General features: G+C 37.9%; 1 protein-coding gene, 1 long non-coding RNA gene and 1 pseudogene across 3 annotated transcripts; all 3 read left to right on the top strand.

Annotated features, from left to right (window-relative positions):
* Nucleotides 1–1,912: 1,912 nt before the first annotated feature.
* LOC137726694 (uncharacterized) lies at nucleotides 1,913–5,064 on the top strand. Of its 2 annotated transcripts, XR_011067661.1 has the most exons (4): nucleotides 1,913–2,045; nucleotides 3,410–4,365; nucleotides 4,522–4,680; nucleotides 4,757–5,064. It is a non-coding gene; the product is annotated as an uncharacterized lncRNA (long non-coding RNA). The 2 variants fall into 2 exon arrangements; XR_011067660.1 differs by having other exon boundaries at nucleotides 4,522–5,064.
* Nucleotides 5,065–8,132: 3,068 nt separating this feature from the next.
* Nucleotides 8,133–12,427, top strand: LOC137720957 (glucose-6-phosphate/phosphate translocator 2, chloroplastic-like; annotated as a pseudogene).
* Nucleotides 12,428–15,181: 2,754 nt separating this feature from the next.
* On the top strand, nucleotides 15,182–19,760 carry LOC137726245 (beta-glucosidase 47-like). The gene is made up of 12 exons (XM_068465139.1): nucleotides 15,182–15,337; nucleotides 15,617–15,683; nucleotides 15,776–15,834; nucleotides 17,205–17,280; nucleotides 17,373–17,447; nucleotides 17,545–17,632; nucleotides 17,710–17,962; nucleotides 18,040–18,155; nucleotides 18,229–18,487; nucleotides 18,575–18,677; nucleotides 18,826–18,934; nucleotides 19,245–19,760. The coding sequence occupies exons 1-12, from the start codon at nucleotides 15,182–15,184 to the stop codon at nucleotides 19,438–19,440; spliced, it is 1,557 nt and encodes a 518-aa protein (XP_068321240.1). The 3' UTR covers nucleotides 19,441–19,760.
* Nucleotides 19,761–20,445: the final 685 nt, after the last annotated feature.

The raw sequence follows: 20,445 nt of genomic DNA, 5'->3' as shown, positions 1-20,445 counted from the left end.
GCTCTCTCTTCCAAGGAACGACAAGTCGTTTATCTTGTTTTATTTGACAAAATCAAATTTCACAATATTTTCCCTTATCCGGGTTTGATTGTTGTTACTTGACTATTTAAATTACCAATGGTTGCAATATAAAGATAATAATTTTTTTTACGTCAAAATTCTGAATTCTAATTTACGGAATAATAAAGCAGACGAGCATTTGATAAACTGTATTTGTAAAAATAATATGAGTATGAAAAGCAATATAAAACCGTTTATAAATTTTAACATTAAAGAAGTGTTCTAAAAAAAGGCCTAGGCGTGCCACCTAGGCACTGGGCGTAAGTGTGCCGATCCGATTAGGTCCAAATCGTTAGGAAAAATCGAGGAGCTGTTAGGCATCCGCCTAGGCACTCTTAGGTGGCCTGGGCAGTCTAGGCCATCTAGGTGGAGTGAAATGGTTTCCTGGGAAGAAATTCCGAACACATACTTAGAATCGTAAAAGCTTTCTCGTTGCTTTGACTCCTTCTCTCTGTGCACCACGACCTTCTTAGCTTTTGTGACTCCCTCTCTGAAATCAACCGAAGAAGAGGAACTTAAAAGCACAAAACAGAAAAAGAGGAAAAAAAGAAGGGAGAATTTACAGAAGGAAAACGGAAAAAAAGAAGAAGAATTGAAGAAGAGGAAACAGAAAGATAACGAAGATGTTGAGGAAAAGGAAAGAATAAAAAAGAAGAAAAGTTTTCGGTTTTGTCAAAATGGTATGGGAGTCTCTAGGCTGATTTGAATGATGGAAAGAATAAACAAAAAAAAGTTTCCGGTTTTGTCAAGATGGTTTGGGAGTCTCTAGGCTGTTGGGAGTCTCCAGGTTAATTTGAGTGATGGAAAGAATAAAAAAGAAGAAGAAAAGTTTCCGGTTTTGTCAAAATGGTTTAGGAGTCTCTAGGCTGATTTGAGTGATGGGACTATGGGTGGAAGGGAGGGGTCACATGTGGTGTGCTTTTATGAAATGGTGAAGGAAGGATGCATGCACTTCTCCATAATTGTCTCTTTATGATTTCTGACCTCAACAAGCTAAACTTTCAGACCGGTTTTTGGTGGGATTTTTACTTTTATGTTTCAAAAATAAGATATAACCATTTAAAATGTCTTAAGTTATTATATGGTAGTGATGGTAACGTCAATGGTGGAGTTATGATGGTGATGCCAATAGTGAAATGTGATGGTTAGAGTGTAGAGATAACAATGATGGTAGAGATGGCGGTAAGATAAAAAAATACAAAGAGAGAAAAAGGAGATGTTCACCAACTTAAGTAGATGTCCATTGGTAATATTTTTACCCTGCTAAAAAACAGCTTCAGCCAGTAACCCTTGCTTAAGTTACACAAGAGAAAGTCATTGACGGTCTAGTGTCTCCCAGATTAACAGTGCGAACAAAATGAAGCTATAAGGACGAAAGTGCGAAAAAACAGTTATAAACCATGTAAACAATTGACAATGTGGGAAGTAACACAATTACTTATAGCTTGAACCCCTCTGGTTTGGGCGGAATCTAGGAACCACGGTGGTTTTAAGTGATTCAAGTGCGCAGGTTGTTTTTTTTTTTTTTTTTTTTTTTTTTTTTTTTTTTTTTTTTTTTTTTTTAAATCCAGGCCAAAACGATATCGTTTAGGCCTGGTAAAAAAATAATAATTTTGTTTGGTAAACGGCGTCGTTTTCCATTGATCAAATAAAAAAAAATCAAAAGAGGGAGGGACCACTAGTCCCTATCCCAATCCCACCTCATATCGTTTAGGCCTGGTAAAAAAATAATAATTTTGTTTGGTAAACGGCGTCGTTTTTCATTGATCAAATAAAAAAAAATCAAAAGAGGGAGGGACCACTAGTCCCTATCCCAATCCCACCTCATTTCAACTATTACTCCTCCCCCATCCCAGATTACAAATCTCATCCCCCCCGCCGCTTGTCCCAAATCCCAGGATTGAACACAAGAAAGCATAGCAGCCATCCCGTTCCGTTGGCCACCAAGCTCCAGACGCCACGCCATGCCAGCCGCTTTAATTGAGGTAAATTTTTAATTTTTTTTTAATTTATGGTTATCGATTATAGATTATTCATATGAATACTATGGTTATTGATTTTTATTTTTTGAAGTACATAAAAGAGGATTCATACATTATATATTATTGGAACTTGAATCACATATGGTCTAGCAATAAAAATTGATTGCAGTAACCACTATAAACCCTAATCAACTTACTCAAATTTTAATTGTTGTTTAAAATAAAAATTGAATTCTTGATTATTCATATGATTGTTGGTATTGATTAATTAAATTCGTGGTTTGATTAGATATTACCTATAGTCTACTCTAGGATTAAGAGTCTAAGATATATATTTTTTTCATTGTACAATTATGTAATGGAACGATACTATTAAGAAACAGTGCTTAAATCCGTCTCCAAATATTCCGGATAATCCTCCTCTTCCTTCAAATATTCCGGGTAGTCCTTCTTTAGCTTCAAATATTCTGAGTAGTCCTCCTTCGAGTATTCTAGGTAGTTCACAACAAAGTGAGATTATTGAGTTGGATGAAATATTAGCTAATCTTCCTGCAGACCCCGGACAAAGACGTCAAATGCTTGAAAATGAACCTTATCAACCTAGCATATAAGTTCGCCCCCCCCCCCCCCTCCCGAGAATTCCTGGCTTCGCCACTGCTTATAAAACATGTAAGGTCCCTTTTTTTCCCGTGGGATTAATATATACTCTCAACAAGTTTTAATTTTTCAAGTACAAAACTTTATCGCATTATAATGTTTTGAAGATGTGGTCGGCATAGTTTGCATCCAAAGTGGTCGGATTTTAGGCGTTTCTTTGCTCTGAAGGTTAAAATTGATTTGGAATTACTTAATTGTAAGCAAAGATTAAAATTGCCAAACACTAAGGTTTTACTGCACTGTACAGTCTATATTGTCTGTAATTAACAAAAGGAACAATAAGTAGATAGGACTATGGCTAAATTCCCAAATGAGAGGGGACGAGTATTAATGTATTACTTGTAACTGTAATGCACTGTGAGAATTGGACTAGAAGGGCTAAAAGCGTTTTCGCTTCCAACTGGTGCTTTTGAATTAATGATAGAAGCGTTTTTTAGAAAAACAACTGCCAAATGCTCTTTTGGAAGCACGATTTTTAATTAAAAAAAAATATCAACGTGTTTGTAATCAAAAGCGCTTCTAGTGGAAGTGCTTATGAGCAAGCGTGCTCTCTAGAGAATCAATCCCAAATGAGCCTTCCTGTTTTGAGAGTAAGTTTTGGATGGCTTAGTTTCTGAAACGAGGCTCACTGTTAATTTTATAAGGTTTCTACCATTTCCTAAGTAGGTTTCAAGTTACTTTTACCTGAAAGTTCAGTTTTTTTGTTACAGTAGGGAAACCATCTGAGCTATGTATACAAATTCTCGAGTGCTAAACTCCAAAAGGCAGAAGCTGGATGGAAGAGAAGAGATCAGCAATGGTTAAGCAACTTGCCCGATGAGCTTATCGAAAAAATTATCACCATGCTTGAAATGAAAGACGCAATCAGAACAAGCATATTGTCTAAAAGATGGGAATACTTATGAACATCAATTCCCCGCCCTTACTTATATCACTCTAATAATGCTGGAAGATCTCCCCTGGTGAATGTTGTAGACAGAGCGCTTGTACTTCGTGGCCCCGCTGACATAGAAAAGTTTGATCTTGGGTTTCCAGTACTTGGTGATGCATGTCGTGTGCGAAGTTGTGGATCTCTGCCGCTGTAAGGCGCATTGTTAAAGAGCTTCATATCTTCCTGAATAATATTAACTTCAATGGACCATTTTCGTTGCCTCATTCCTTATTTACTTCTGCAACACTGATGGAGTTAATCTAAATATGGCCTGCCTTGTCAAGTTTCCTTCTACTGTTTGATTCTCAAGTCTGAAGACGTTGTCTCTTGATTCCGTGGTGTTTTCGGATGACTACTCAACACAGCAGCTGTTTTCTAATTGTCCAGTCCTTGAGGAATTATCTCTGGAAGTCTGCAGTTGGGAGAATCTCAAATTTGTGAGTATTTGTGCTCCCAAGCTATTGGGGTTGATAATATTTGAAGGCGGCTCGGAACTTTCCAGTGCTTCAGATGGTTGTCAAATTACGGTAGTGGAGTTAGCCTGGAATATTTTTATCTCAGGGGTGAATTCCTAAATGAATATATCTTTTGTAACTCTTCTGCGCATGATTACACTGAGATTGAATTTTCTTGTGATTCTGTGGAGAGATTTAGGCTTCTTGCTTACCGGTTGCATAAGGTCCTTAGAGGTCTCTCCAGTGTGAAGCACCTATATCTCCTTTTGATGGCTTTAAGGTACAATTTCTTCTCTTTTATTGGTTAGTTGCCATTGTTCATTTGGTATGCCGCGTATTTCTTTAAAAATTGCATCTTTTTTTTTCGCATTATGTGGCATGAATAACTTGTTTAGAATTGCTTAGTTTTGATTATTGTGCTTCACCGTGATCTTAGGTGGTTCTAAATAATGCAGTAGAACTTCTTGCACAAGTACCATTGTTCAATGACGTAACCACTTTGGTATTGGAAGTAGCTCCGGTAAATATTGGTAGTAAAGTGCTATTGATCATGCTCCAATACTTCCCCCGTCTTCAAACTCTGATATTCGATGAGGTAACTTTGTAACCGCAATGTTTTCTCTTGTATCGTGGCCTCATGCAACTTTGTTAACATGGCCGAGTTTTGATAGTTTTAGGGGATTAAACTGTCATCGAATAATATAGAAGATGATGGGGTGTTGGAGCCACTGCCTTCATGTTTCTTGTCGCATCTTCAGACGTTTAAAGTGAATCAATTCTGGGGAAGCCCGAACGAGCTTGACGCTTTAAAGGTTTAGTTCAAGCATGCAACGGTCTTGGAGAAGATGGTTCTCGTTTGCTGCACAAATTTTAAAGGGGATCGAGAGATGAAGACGTGAGTTGCCAAACAGTTATCACGTCTTCCCAAAGGATCAGAAAGCTGTGAAGTTCTTGAATTTTGATAGAACCCAAGGTTGTAATTTGTGTTGGATAATGGCCAAATGTTTCCTTGTTTTGTGGCTTGTTTTGTGGCTTAAATTGCTCCATGTTTTGTGGCTTTCTCAAAGCCATGTTTTGTGGCTTTTTCAAAGCCATGTTTTGTGGTTTTTTCAAAGCCATGTTTTGTGGCTTTTTCAAAGCCATGTTTTGTGGGAGAAGGCTTGGATTAAGAAAAGCATAAAAAGAGAGCATTTGGCAAAACAAGGATACGGATGTGAGAAGGAAAGCATCCAAAAGAGATGGTGTGAGCATTTGGCTCTACCATGGGCATGGATGAGAGAAATCAAGAGAGCTAGAGTGAAAGATCTCTTGTGAAAGAACTCTTGGGGTAGAGTGAGGCTCTTGGGAAAATTCTGTGAGTGGGTGTACAAGGGTTATGGGATTGGGTTATGTCGATTTAACTCATGTGTAACTTGTACTGTTTTTTTCTCATAGTGAAGAGCAATATGTCTCCGAGGACGTAGGCAGTTTTTTGCCGAACCTCGTAAATTTCTCGGTGTCTTTATTTCTTGTATTTTAAACTATTCAACTGTGTGTGATTTTGGTGAGGTTGTAATCTGAATCTCGGTTCCGCACTAACGAACGGGCCAAGGCACAACAATTGGTATCAGAGCATCGTTGGGGGCTTTGGTTCGTTGGAGGTCCAGATTTGTTGTTCACCATGGAATTTTCAGTTGAGCAGTTTAAAGGGAGAGGCGGTTTTGGTCTTGGTAAAGGAGAGTAATGGAATCTTGAAGAAATGGAAGCCGTGTTTAGGGATGCTTGGATCAACTGCGAAAGTTGATGTTGAGGAAGAAGACAAAGGTCTCTTTCTTCTTACCTCACTTTCAGATTTGTACGAGAACCTTGTGAAACTTTACTGCAAGGAAAGAAACAGTAAGTTTGGAGCAGGTGCAAGCTTCTTTGGTGTGGAATGATACACACAAGAGACCATGGATGATGGTGGGCACAAGACTGCTTAAGCTATTCAAGGTTGAAATCGTGGAAGAAAATTGGAAAGAGGATCTGAGAGAGACAGCAGGTTCAGATCCGGTTCCGGAGGCAAGGGTCCACAGTGCTACGGGTGCAAGGTGGAAAGAGGATCTGAGAGAGACAGCAGGTTCAGATCCGGTTCCGGAGGCAAGGGTCCACAGTGCTACGGGTGCAAGGCCGGGTTAGCAAGTTTGTGGTGGAAGACTTTGAGTATGCCCTCAAGGTACTCGAAGCAACACTTCTCCTGGTCATGTTTAGTCTCAAGTGTTGCAGGGGTTTTGCAGCAGGTGGAGCTATGGGATTCACAGGTGATGAGAAGGTCCTGAGGTAGGAGGAAGTGTGGGAATTTTGTCTGGCTCGATGGGTTGTTGTTGGAAATAGGCGCGCTGCAGAGTTTCCAGGTTGCAGACAATGAAGAGGAGGAAAACCTGCTGGGGGAGACGAGGATGTGTTGAGATCCTGTCTGAAGCTAAATGGTGATTTTTAGCTTGCAGCAGCTGCACATGCATTGGCAGTAACTGAATCGGAACAGGACCAACGAGGTTGATTCAGAGTGTGCATGCTGGTACGTAAGGCCAATGGACTTTGGTACAATTTGGCCAAGGTGGAGATTGTTGGATAATGGCCAAATGTTTCCTTGTTTTGTGGCTTAAATTGCTCCATGTTTTGTGGCTTTTTCAAAGCCATGTTTTGTGGTTTTTTCAAAGCCATGTTTTGTGGTTTTTTCAAAGCCATGTTTTGTGGCTTTTTCAAAGCCATGTTTTGTGGGAGAAGACTTGGATTAAGAAAAACATAAAAAGAGAGCATTTGGCAAAACAAGGATACGGATGTGAGAAGGAAAGCATCCAAAAGAGATGGTGTGAGCATTTGGCTCTACCATGGGCATGGATGAGAGAAATCAAGAGAGCTAGAGTGAAAGATCTCTTGTGAAAGAACTCTTGGGGTAGAGTGAGGCTCTTGGGAAAATTCTGTGAGTGGGTGTACAAGGGTTATGGGATTGGGTTATGTCGATTTAACTCATGTGTAACTTGTACTGTTTTTTTCTCATAGTGAAGAGCAATATCTCTCCGAGGATGTAGGCAGTTTTTTGCCGAACCTCGTAAATTTCTCGGTGTCTTTATTTCTTGTATTTTAAACTATTCAACTGTGTGTGATTTTGGTGAGGTTGTAATCTGAATCTCGGTTCCGCACTAACAAACGGCCAAGGCACAACAATTTGTACTATAGACCTTAGCTTATTTTCTGACATCCTTTCCTTTTGAACATACTGACCTGCAATGTCTTGTGTTTATTTGTTTTGATAAGCACAAATGGATACCGATTCAACTGTATGTTGATTATGTTCAACTTCACTGACAGCGTATAACATGCACATTTTGGCAAAACAGTCAAGTCTGTAGGGTTACTTTCTGACCATTGTGTACTAAGAAGGGTAATGACTTTCATACTTTTCATACTTTTCATTGGGATGGACTTTGTTCACATGAGCTGCAAGCAGCACCTGCAAGTCACGTGCATGAAAGCAGTGTACCTGTATGTATCCCACCAAACCTAAAAACGACACCTCAAACCATTTGCTACTTTTAGCACGACCAAAAACACATGCCTGCACAATTACAGCTCTGGTCAAATAAAGACAGCCTTAATGCCTTAATCCAAACAAAACCACTGTTGCTATCAGCCAGACAAACCCCAACCCGGCCAACTTACTACCGTCTTTTGCATCAGCCGTCAATATTAACATTTTACTTGAAGTTTTTTCCATCGTCCACAATTAACATATATATTATTCGACGAAAATATTGGAAATCAGCATTATATTATACTGAAAAGAAAAAAACGATGTCTGATACAAATTAAGGGCAAGCACGGTGCAATTTGAATGGTTCGGTTTCACAATTCAGTTGCGACAAACAAATTAGTATGTAACAAATATGATTGTTTTGGCTAAAATAATAGTTGAAGTCAAATCAAACCATTGTCAGTAAAATCAATAAGTACTTTTTAGTTGTATTTTTTTGGATGCATAGAGCGCGAGCTTTAGCGTAATAAAAAAATTGCTCTTTTGTAATCAAAATGTCATGGATTCCAGTCTTGGAAACAGCCTATTTGCAAAGCAAGGTTAAGACTGCGCACGATAAGCGTTCCTCCCCCAACTCTCGCAAAGTAAAGAGCCTTGTTGGCTTGGGATCGGCCTTTTCTATTCAATATGAGATGCAAATTAAGAGTAGACATGTAACAAATTTAGTTCAATTTTAACTAAAATCATAATTGAAACTAGACCAAACCAAATCAAACGGAATCATATTTGTACGGTCAATTAAATACATGGATTTTTTTGGATCGTCCAATGTATTAATATGAATTATTGAAAGGAAAATTGGAAATCAGCATCATGCTGTAACATGGGATGCAGATGCAAATGCAATCCAAAGTGCCTTACAGCAAGAGGCCCCAGGTTTCTGTCTTTCTCAATCAGATATTTGTGCTTCTGCTCAATATTTCTACTCAAAATGACGTCGTTTACATGCGGACTTTGGAATGTGGCTTAGGTTTGCGGTCTAGAATTTGCAGCAGCTGGAGAGAGAAGGGCTCTGTTTTGTTTGGTCACATCAATCTTGGGTAGCTTGAATCAAAGTAGGTGAATGAAAAAAGCGGGGTCAGTTGCAGACGTAAGCGTAGTTAGAACTAACGTGCTCTCCTTATGCATTTGAAATCGAATTCTTTGTTTTGTAATTTAAATTAATTTAAAGTATAATATCGCTTGTTGAGGTGTTTGGATTTTCAAATAATGATGGTTGAGATTTTTTAGGGAAGCTAAGAGGAGAAGATCAAATTTGTAGTATTATGTTTCCTTAGCCTACAACTTTGAAATCAATCAAGCAAGATGCCATGAAGTTTCATATGAGCCACCAACCTCAAATCAAACCCGATGAGCAAAATTAATGAAAAAACATCGAATTGGGGCCTTGAGCTTATGGAAAAACTTTGAAAATCATAAGTATAACACTAATTTTTTGTGCGTGAAAAAAAACATCAAAATGGGTGTGAAACCATCCTAATCTCTTCATAACTCTCCACCTCTGTGAAGAGATATCTTGAAGAGCTCAAGTGAGACTTGAGGGGCCGAGAGGGGTCTCGAATGGCTCGAGAAGTTCTCGAGCCAGCTTCTAAGTCTTGAGAAAAGATGGTTAAAAATGTTTACTTGCATTAGTTTTTCACCACTCAATTACTTGGTATAAAATTCCACTCACCTCCCTCGTTCCCTCAACACGTATATAAACCCTCTGCCCGTGCCTCCCTCTCATGCATCCCAAGAAAAACCGTTTCAAAAGCTTTCCCTTTATTACCCACCAAACTCATTACGAATCAATCCCAAGAAACTTTTATTATTAAATCTAGACTCCAAAACCCACCATGCAGATCTCTCCATTGAAACTCAGAACTCCGACTTTTGCGTCACCGGAGTTCTTGAGCAGGAGGTGTCTGATAAAGTCTCATTCTTTATCTCTACCCAATTTCCAAATGGCCCAAAAAAACTCACCTTCCTCTTCCCTCAAACCCCTTCACATATCTTCTGGCTAGTGTTTCTCATTGGCCGGCAAAAACCAGAAGGGAACTTCCGTCTGCAAGGCCTACGAGGCGGACCAGTCGCAGCCGCTGGAGATCAAGATTGAGTTGCCAGACCAGCAGGAGGCGGCTCAGAGGCTGAAAATTGGTTTATACCTTGCTACCTGGTGGGCTCTGAATGTTGTGTTCAATATCTACAACAAGAAGGTTTTGAATGTGTTTCCATATCCATGGCTCACATCAACTCTCTGCCTCGCAACTGGGTCGCTCATGATGCTCGTTACATGGGCCACCAGGATTGCCGAGGCTCCAAAAACTGATTCAGATTTTTGGAAGACTTTGCTTCGAGGCAAGTAAAAGGCTGAAAGTGCAATGATGTCCGCACACTTTTTTTTTTTTCTGTACATTGTGTTTATTTCTTTTCTGGTCTTTGAATTGAATGAGCGGATAATAAGTGACAGAAATAATCTGCGGAGGCTGTGCGGAGATCATTTTCCTAAATCTGTTTTCTTAAAATTGTTTTGTATTTGTTTTGGTTATGTGTGCAGGTTGCGGTGGCACATACAATTGGGCATGTCGCGGCGACCGTGAGCATGGCGAAGGTAGCAGTTTCGTTCACTCACATCATCAAGAGCAGTGAGCCTGCATTCAGTGTATTGGTTTCAAGGTTCTTGTTAGGTGAATCGTTTCCTCTCTCAGTTTACCTCTCGCTCTTTCCAATCATTGGAGGATGTGCGCTCGCTGCTGCAACCGAGCTCAATTTCAACATGACTGGTTAGAAAACTTGTTCAAATTTTACCACATTTGATATTGCAATAAAAAAATGTTGAAGGGTTTTGATAAATTGTGCCTTTGGTGCTTTTGAAGTGTCTTAATTTGTTATGAGGACTTAAAGAATGCTGCTATGTGCATCAGGGTTCATGGGGGCTATGGTATCGAACCTGGCATTCGTGTTCAGGAACATATTTTCCTTTGCCATCGCTGTGGAGGGCCCCAAGATGTGGGCTGCTGGATGGAACACTGCTCTTGCACAGATCGGTCCCAATTTCGTATGGTAAATATACGATGACTTATAACTGTCTGTAAAATTGTTGTCTTTGGTGATGCACATAGAGGACATAAAGGAGTGCTTGAATCATAGGTTTTTTTAAACAAGCGATGGTAGTACATTGCTTTAACAAACTTGGCTAAACTCAAATAGTGCTTGACTAGAACATTAAATACCTTTCTCCTTGATTGTCTTATGTAATCTGTACATCTAAATGTGAACAGGTGGGTGGTGGTACAGAGTGTCTTCTATCACTCGTATAATCAGGTTTCATACATGTCACCAGATCAGATATCTCCCTTAACATTCAGCGTTGGGAACACAATGAAGCGGATATCCGTCAGTCTCCTCCATCATAATATTCTACACGCCTGTTCAACCTGTCAACGCACTCGGAGCAGCCATTGCAATGCTCGGAACCTTCCTCTACTCACAGGTATGCTCCCCACACCTTCTTATATGAGAGAGTTTGTTAGAAAATTTAGAGAGAGTAACTTGTTTCACATTTTATTAAAAACGGTTCAATATAGCAAATATTAAGAGGCGCAGTTTCTTCTGTTGCACCGAGAGATTTGTACTGAAAAGCCCACACGCACATGTGTTGAGTGGTTAAGCTGGGGACAAAATATGTGAGGAGAAAATCTAGTTGCATAGGGTAGGAACCAAGTTGCATCACTCCATAAGATGGGAAGATTTTTCAATGTGTCCGAACACAAAACAGTATGGCATATGTTATTATACAAGTGAGGGGCAGGTTTTTTTTTTTTTTTTTTTTTTTTTTTCAAGTGTCCCTCCACTTGTATAATGTTATATGACGTTTGGGCCTGTGTTTCGAGCACACTAAATTTTTTTTCCATAAAATGGGCAGTTTGGAATGTGGAAGTATATCTTGGGACCAAATCGCCTATTGGTCATGTGTGGACAACTTTTGTGTTTTGTTTTCGTTTTGCACTTTCTGTGCTCATTGTCAATATGGTGACAGGAAAACCAAAGAAGTTGGCCTTATAATTCTTCAAGGGCCGCTAAACAATTAAGGGGGCAATCAAATTGACAATGTTTCTGACCTTTCATACCAAGCTGCGAGAGAGATTTGCATACAACAGACTATATACACTTTTATGTGTCTTTCTCCTTGACATGACATTGGGAGAGTGACAACACATAAGTGTATACACTCTAAGTTATACATACATAAAAACGAACACACACTTTCATTGGATGTATGTACCATTTAAATCACAGCCTATTAAAATGGCCATCTCCAAAGAGTTGCTTGACTACCCTTTTGAAGTTGGAATTTTTTATGTAGTTGTGGCTCTGATTTGGCTAACGATTCCGCTATTAACTTTGCTTGCAGCGTAAACAGTGAGGAATGTTTGAAGATGCCAAAGCTAGTTTGTATGATAGATGATGAAGAGAGACAAAGATACTTATCTGCCTGTGGATTTGAAAGTGTTCGACAATCGATCACAGGAAGTTTGAGTGTGGTCCTCTGAACTTCGTAGTCATGGATTCATGGAGTTGTTTTACAGAATCACGCTCTGTTACTCGCGGATCTGGTTGAATTAGAAAAGAGATTTCATTACCTTCATCGGTTGAGAAATTTTATTGTAGATTTTTGTAGTCAATAAGAAGAATGGTTGTTTTGAGGCAGAATAGTAGTTGGAACTCAAATAGTGTCATTCTATAATTCTATTCAGCAAATACATAATGATTCTGTCTATCAATATGTATGGTCTTGGACCATCAATAATGATTTTTGTTTAGAATTTGGCAGCTTGGTTGATCCACTTCTATTATGTCGATATTAATCATTACTGTTAGAATTTATGGTTCTTAATTAGATCTCAAGCTTTGAAACATTCTAAACAAGTACACAACCTATTAAAAATGTCACATTTATTAAGCTCCGGTTAATTTTTTTCGTTAAATGTACAGGTTTCAATACTTTTTTTTTTTTTTTTTAAGAAATTAGACTCTCATCTTTCTTTTTGCTACTTCATTGATTAAAACCTTCTTCATTTTCAACTTTTGATCAAGGTTCTTAGGTTTTAATGAACATCATTAATTATTTCATTAGTAAAATATTTTCTTTTCCAAATATATTCATTTAGTATTAGAAATGTTACATTTGATATATTTATATTTATGGTTAAATTTTTTTTTATCATATATTTTTATTTTTAGTCTGTACCCATTTTTAATTTGCAATACTGAGTCCCACTTTTTACTTGGACACTAAAATAATAATAAAAATAATTTTGAAAAAAAAAAAAAAAGAAGACATGAAGATGAAAAAAAAAAATAAACGAATTCACAAACATAATGCAAAACAAAAATGAAGATCGATAAATATAAAGCCGCTGCCACTTCCAAGCTCAACCTACTACCATTGAAACCCCGTCCCAACCTTTATAGTCAAAACCTACCAATTGGTTCAACTTCCAATTCTTCTTTATGGCTGGTGAAGATGGTGTTGGCCGCATCATTGCACACTACAATAGAATTGGTCTTTTGCGGCACACAAAGAACGCCGTAAACAATTATTCACGATGTGAACCCCCAAGCAGTAAAAGCCCATGTCGTAAAAGATGTTTTATCAAATACGACGTTCTTTAGTAGCTGTGAATAATTTAAGTAAAACACGTCGTAAATGCTCTTTAAGGTGTGCCTTGCTCGCCTTAATTGGTATTAGATACAGTGTTAATGAAGTGTTATGATACTGCGAAAACAATTACAACATACTTGTGTGTCGTAATATATATTTGATACAGTGCCTGTTGAGTGTCGTAATATTGTGAAAGCAATTACGGCATACGTCATACATCGTAAACGGAGACTAGCATCCACAATTACTGGTGATTTTGCATACATCGTAATATATAAAAGAATTGACAAAATTACACATTTACTATAATACAATAATTTCATAAATAATTATATTGTCAAAATGTATTACAAGTTGAACAAAGTTGTGGTCAGTAACGAATGCATTGAGAGGCAGGTGGGTCAGCTGACCTCCAGAATTTCGGTGAATGTCTAGGAAAGGATTTGGTGAGAATCCTTTTCCTTTTGAATTATATGGTTGGTTGATGAAAAGTGATCCCAGGATCCTTTTCCTTTTGAATTATATGATTGGTTTTTTCCTTTTGAATTATATGGTTGGTTGATGAAAAGTGATCCCAGGATCTGGTTGATGAAAAGTGATCCCAGGATCCTTTTCCTTTTGAATTATATGATTGGTTGATGAATAGTGATCCCAGGATCCTTTTCCTTTTGAATTATATGGTTGGTTGATGAATAGTGATCCATCAATTTGATGTGAAATTGTGGCACATACGTAGGCCGGATCCTTTTACTTTTGAATTATATGATTGGTTGATAAACAGTGATCCATCAATTTGATGTGACCTTGTGGTACATACGTAGGCCAGGGTTCATATTTCCCTGCTTTTCATTGGTGATACATTCCAGATTCTTCCCGACGCATCTTTCTCTATCGATACTTTTATATGGTTTAGCCAATGTGATTACGATTTCGTGTCTATCTCGCTCGCTGATTTCACATTTCTTCCTCTTGCATTGATTACTGTTAAGCGAAACCAACAGTAATAACAGTAATGGAGCCTTGTCAGTTGGTCCACATTGATATCGATACTAAATAGACTAATCAAATTGTGCCAATTAAGTAGTGCTACACCGCTCTATAAGTTTTTCAGGTCTATGTATTGACTATTCGGTGTTTGTACTATAGCGACACCCTGCAGTCATGTATCATGGCTACCACAAATTTTGCATCAAAAGGTCAGTGATTTCTTCCGTTCTAACTAATACTAAGGTCTTTTGTGGTAAAATTTCATATCTGACGGATTAGGTAAGTGGTAAAGTTAGAAATAGTATTGGTGTTGTTAGAGTGGGGCCCCGCAGACCAGCCGATCCAAAATTCAACAGGGTATCAGAGCCAGGTTCGAGCCTGTGCAAGCCAACAAGTTTGTCACCAAGAAGGAACACAAGCTAGGACTCTTAACAAAGAGCCGACCTCTGAGTTTCAATTGCTGATGTGTACCACATGTGAACCACTAAATGGGGTTACACATGAGGGGAAGTGTTGGAATCCCACATCGGTGGGTGAAAAGAAAACAAGTATGGACTCTTAATATAGAGCCGACCTCTGAGTTTCAATTTTCAATTGCTGATGTGTTTCACGTGTGAACCACTAAATGGGGTTATACGTGAGGAGAAGTGATGGAATCCCACATCGGTGGGTGAAAAGAAAACAATGGGGTTTAAATACCTCACTCTAACTAATACCGAGATCTTTTGTGGTAAAATCTCATACCTAACGGATTAAACAAGTGGTAAAGTGGTAAAATCTCAAACATGACGGATTGGGCAGGTGTTAAAGTTGAACACAGTATCGATGTCGTTAGAGTGGGGTCCCACGGTCCCGCGGATCCAAAAATCCAACATATATGCCATTTCATTCATTCATACTCTGAAACTTCTAATGGAGCATTTTTCAGCACTTCATGTTTTCCTTATTGTTGATATATGCTTTGCGATTCCCATGGTGTCTTGCAATCACATATTTTTGAAAGGAAACTCAGCCACATCCCCTTTCCCTAGTAACTTCCTCTTTGGAACTGCATCCTCTTCTTACCAGGTATCACTTCTACACACATACAAATATTTTGGCAGCTCGTTACATGTAAGAAGTTTTTCTTCCTTACAAACAAATCACATACACACACGTATAAGCCTTTATTTTGTTGCTTTTATGAATCGTTTTAGTATATGTGTCCGTTTGTTATAGGCAGTTAGAAAATTTGATCACTTTAACTATGAGGAGAACGTTCCACACAAACCACACTCACAGACTCATCGGAATCAGTCCTTCAGTTTAGTTTAATATTAATGTTTCTTCTTCATTATATTTTCCTAGTTTGAGGGAGCTTTTCTGACCGATGGAAAAGGCCTAAGCAACTGGGACGTTTTTACTCATAAGCCTGGTCAGTTTAATGCTTATGTTCTACCCCTTTGATGTTTTTTTTTACTTGTCGTCAAAATCCAACGGTGGAGTTATATATTTTGCTTGCCACAGGTCATATTTCGGATGGAACTAATGGAGATATCGCTGATGACCAGTATCATCTCTATTTGGTTAGGCTATTGAACTAACCTTATTATTTTGCCTTTTCTGCAACTCTGATATATTTGTGTGTGTTTTTGTTAAAATTCTGGAGCTGGACTTCTGAATTCTGCTTCAACCTAGGTCAGGCAAAAACTAATCTGACTTGTACCCAAATTTTTTAAAATTTTGCACTTGGTGGTCCCATCTAAGGTGACATGCCAAATTTGCTCTTCTCCGTATTCGTGAATGGTTTTTAAGTGTGGGCGAAATGACTGAATCGCTGGTGCTTAATTTCTCGGGTGCAATTTAGTTCACCATTTTCATTTTTCTTATTTTTTAAATTTATTGGTATTATTATTATGGAAAGAAGAAGGTTCAAAACTATTATAATAATGTGGAATAAGAGTTTCAAACTTGGGACGTATGTGTGAAAACTCAACACCCTATTCACTAGGATATTGGACCACATGCCTTGCTCATCACCTTCAATTAGTTTTATTTATCACCATTAAATAAGTTTAAAGTTCGAGATTTGTGTCACCCACTACACAAATCTAAAAATTTAAACTCATCTAATGGTGACATATAAGGTGGTGAGCATCGCCATCACTTGAGAGCGGTGAGCAAAAATATTCTCTAATACTTTGTTGAATCCTTCCAAATTTTAGATATAGAAAACTTAATACCCTATCCATTAGGATATTGAACCACATGCTTTGCTCATCACCTTCGATTAGTTTTATTTATCACTGTTAGATAAGTTTAAATTTCGAGATTTGTGTCGTCCACTACACAAATCTAAAAATTTAACTCATCTAATGGTAACAAATGTCACAAGTTCGGACCTTTGAAATTTGAACAAATAGTTACAAATAGAGGTTCACTTTAAAAGTTATAATAACTTTAATCGTTGAATCAAATTTCAAAAACCTAGATTTGTGACCTTGGTGGATTAGGTGGAAGGGATCCGGAGAGGATCCCTTTCCCATAAACCCCATTCTGGCCTGGGCAGCTCTTACTGTACCTTGTAGATTGTATTCCAATTAGAGTTGTGTACTTAACATGATATTTTATCTATAAATTACAGTCTCATACAATATGCAAATGTAACAAAAAAAGTTCAGAAAAAAATTACACACATTTCAGATTATAATTTGTCGAAATTGAATGATTGCTTACATGTAATAAGGAGACATACATTTTCTTCCAATTATACGAAGGTATTTTGTGGGAATTATTACTAGACTCATAGATCGTAGCTGAACAATTGGTGTTCAACACTGCAAGGTGAAACCTTATAAAAATCTAGTTAAAGCCTACTGTGTTTTATTGTTAAGGCTAAATTAAATTAGAGATAGAACATTGATAATCTTGCTTCGACATTGTTATGAAAAAACAGGAAGATTTGGATCTCATGAATTACATTGGAGTCAATACTTACCGGTTTTCCATATCATGGGCAAGAGTTTTACCTAGTAAGTTTTTTTCGTTCTTTCATATATTTCTACTCATATTATAGAATCCAATCATCTCCTCTCTACTCACATATATTATAACTTTGAACCAGAAGGAAGATTTGGTAAAGTGAATCGAGCTGGCATCAATCACTATAACAAGTTCATCGACGCTCTTCTGCGTAGAGGTCTTCTTTGGTACCATTGTTTATGTGCTCATCCAATTCATTGTTGCTGGAAATATATGACATTTTCTTTGGCAACATTCTCTATGTCATGTTATAGGAATCCATCCCTTCGTGACGTTGACTCACTACGACATTCCACAGGAACTTGAAGACAGATATGGAGCTTGGCTAAGTCCCCAACTGCAGTATGTAGCAACATTCCCATCTGTCTGAAAAGGCCACTAATAAGTGATAACTATAAGGATTGCATTTCAATTTTCAGGGAGGATTTCCTATATTATGCAAATACATGTTTCAAATTCTTTGGAGACCGAGTGAAGTACTGGGTGACATTCAATGAGCCGAATGTAGTCGTTATTCGGGGCTATAGGTCGGGAGTGTACCCGCCCACTCGCTGCTCTAGACCCTTTGGGAATTGTACTAGTGGGGATTCAGAGAGAGAGCCTTTTATTGCAGCTCATAACATCATTCTATCCCATGCAGCTGCCGTCCATCTATACAGAACCAAATATCAGGTTAGAAACAAAGTTTTGAAATTCATTCATGAGTGTAATTATTTCGATGTGGTTCTAATCATGTCTTTGACGCTCAGAAAAAACAAGGAGGTAGCATTGGAATTGTTATGAATGCCTTATGGTATGAACCGATCAGCAACTCCTTAGAAGACAAATTAGCAGCTGAGAGGGCTATATCTTTCTATATGAACTGGTAAGTGAGACCATATGCATTAGGCTGCTCTCATATTTCTCTGGTCACTACAACTAACATGTTTAAAATGAAGGTTCTTAGACCCGGTTCTACAAGGGAAATATCCTGCAGAAATGCGTGAGATTCTAGGAGCTGATTTGCCGGCATTTTCGAAATCTGATGTGGAGATGCTGAAGAAGAATGGATTGGACTTCATTGGCATCAATCACTATACGAGCTTTTACTCAAAAGATTGTATGTTCTCTGCATGTGAACCAGGACCAGGGACTTCAAGGACGGAGGGTTTCGCATTGCGAACTGCACAGAAAGACGGAGTCTTCATTGGAGAACCAGTATGCAAACTCATCATATGATCAATCGCCGCAACAATTAATTTCTTCTAGCAATTTACCTTCTTTATTTTTATTTTTTGGATGTAGACTGCGGTTGACTGGCTGTATGTCTACCCTCAAGGAATGGAAAAGATCGTAACATATGTAAAAGACAGATACAACAACACACCAATCTTCATCACAGAAAATGGTAAGGTCCAAATTCAGATCTTTCATCGAAACATGACGCCGCCCGCTCCACACACCACACACCCCCCCCCCCCCCCCCCCGCGATAAATAAATAAATAAATAAATAATTTTGGTGTGACAAAGATTCCTCTATAATTTGATCTTGTAGGGTTTGGTGAGGTGGAGAATCCGAATTCCTGCAATGAAGAATTACTGAATGATGTCAAGAGAGTAGAGTACATGAGGTCTTACTTACATGCACTTGCAGAAGGAATCAGGTATACACTGAACTGCCCTAGGGCTTGCATTTATTTATTGAATTTAAGTAATGTCAATGTCACCTGCATTTAGAGAGATTATTACATGCATATTACGTAATAGTGTATACAATGTTCCTCCTATAATTGCCAAAATGTCATAGTGCGTGACTTTCAGTATGTATACACCAGTTATATGCAGTGATTTTTTTTATGGTATTAGCATTGTGATGTTTTGGCGAATCTCAAATGTGAAACACAGTATCAAATCATCAAATGCGGTGAAAAAGTTAATTGATTTTTTATTTTATTTTATTTTAAATGTGGTCAGAAAAGGAGCAGATGTAAGAGGGTACGTGGCGTGGTCGTTGCTGGACAACTTCGAGTGGACGAGTGGCTATACGGTTCGGTTTGGACTTCACCGTGTTGATTACGCCACTCTCAAGAGGACTCAAAGACTATCCGCTGCTTGGTACAAACAATTTGTATCTAATCATACGGTGCAAACACACCTACCCACAAACTGAATCTTGCACCAACATATCCATTCACAAGGATCCTTATTCGCTATCGTTGTTGACATTCTTTCCCAAGATCTATCCAATCTTCCACAATGATATATGGTGGTTTTGCTTAGAGCGGTGGCAGTAATTTTCATGATTTAGGATTGCACACTATTTCAGGGTTTTGGTACTTGTGGCTTGAGATAAACATTAACTATCACATTTAAATCACTTCTCTAATAAAACTAAGATCAACGTGCAAGTATATTTCATCTCTATTAGAAAAGTGATTTATATGTAGTTTACAAAATGTGATATTTCTGACATTTTCCCATTTTTATAGTGCGAGGTTGTTTATTCTAATTTGTTAGAATATAGTGCTCTTGGAGCTTTCTATTTGATTGCATTGAAAGGAGTCAGGGATGGAGCTACAAATTTCTTTTAATGGGGCATCCCAAAAATTATCTAAGAAAACCTTATTATAGTATGGCTTACTCAATATATGATAATAAAGATGTTTTCAAATGATGATATATCACAATTCCATGTTACAAAAATTTCAGTATAGTAGTGGAAAGTGGAAAAGTGATGAGAAAAATATTAATACATGATAGGCGAGAGAGGAGTTTTTCAGTTTGAATGACAGAGTAAGAGTACCTTTGCTCATATAATATTTGCTATAGAGTATAAGTAGTATGAAGGTATATGTTGGATATCAGATACGTATATTTTCTTCAAAGATAACGCGTGTATATTATATAACTCTAGTATGCAACTTAACAAACGAATTACTTGAGTGGGGGCATCAGCCCCCAGTGAGCCTTCATTAGCTCGGTCCATGAAAGGAGTCTAATATTGCATTGTTTGCAATATTTAGATGTTTATCTTATACCTATTTTTAGAGCGAAGCTAGATACACCATCTACTTGAACTATACATTGTATACTATATGATGTGACAGTTGATAGTTGGATTCATTGTTTAAATCATTAAAGAAGTTATTCAACCAGCAATCACCACATCATATGA

Source organism: Pyrus communis, chromosome 2 (assembly GCF_963583255.1).
Source record: "Pyrus communis chromosome 2, drPyrComm1.1, whole genome shotgun sequence".
In the NCBI taxonomy this organism is placed as follows: Eukaryota; Viridiplantae; Streptophyta; class Magnoliopsida; order Rosales; family Rosaceae; genus Pyrus; species Pyrus communis.
The sequence above is the reverse complement of the archived record's forward strand: the minus strand, read 5'-3'. Positions and strand labels throughout refer to the sequence as shown.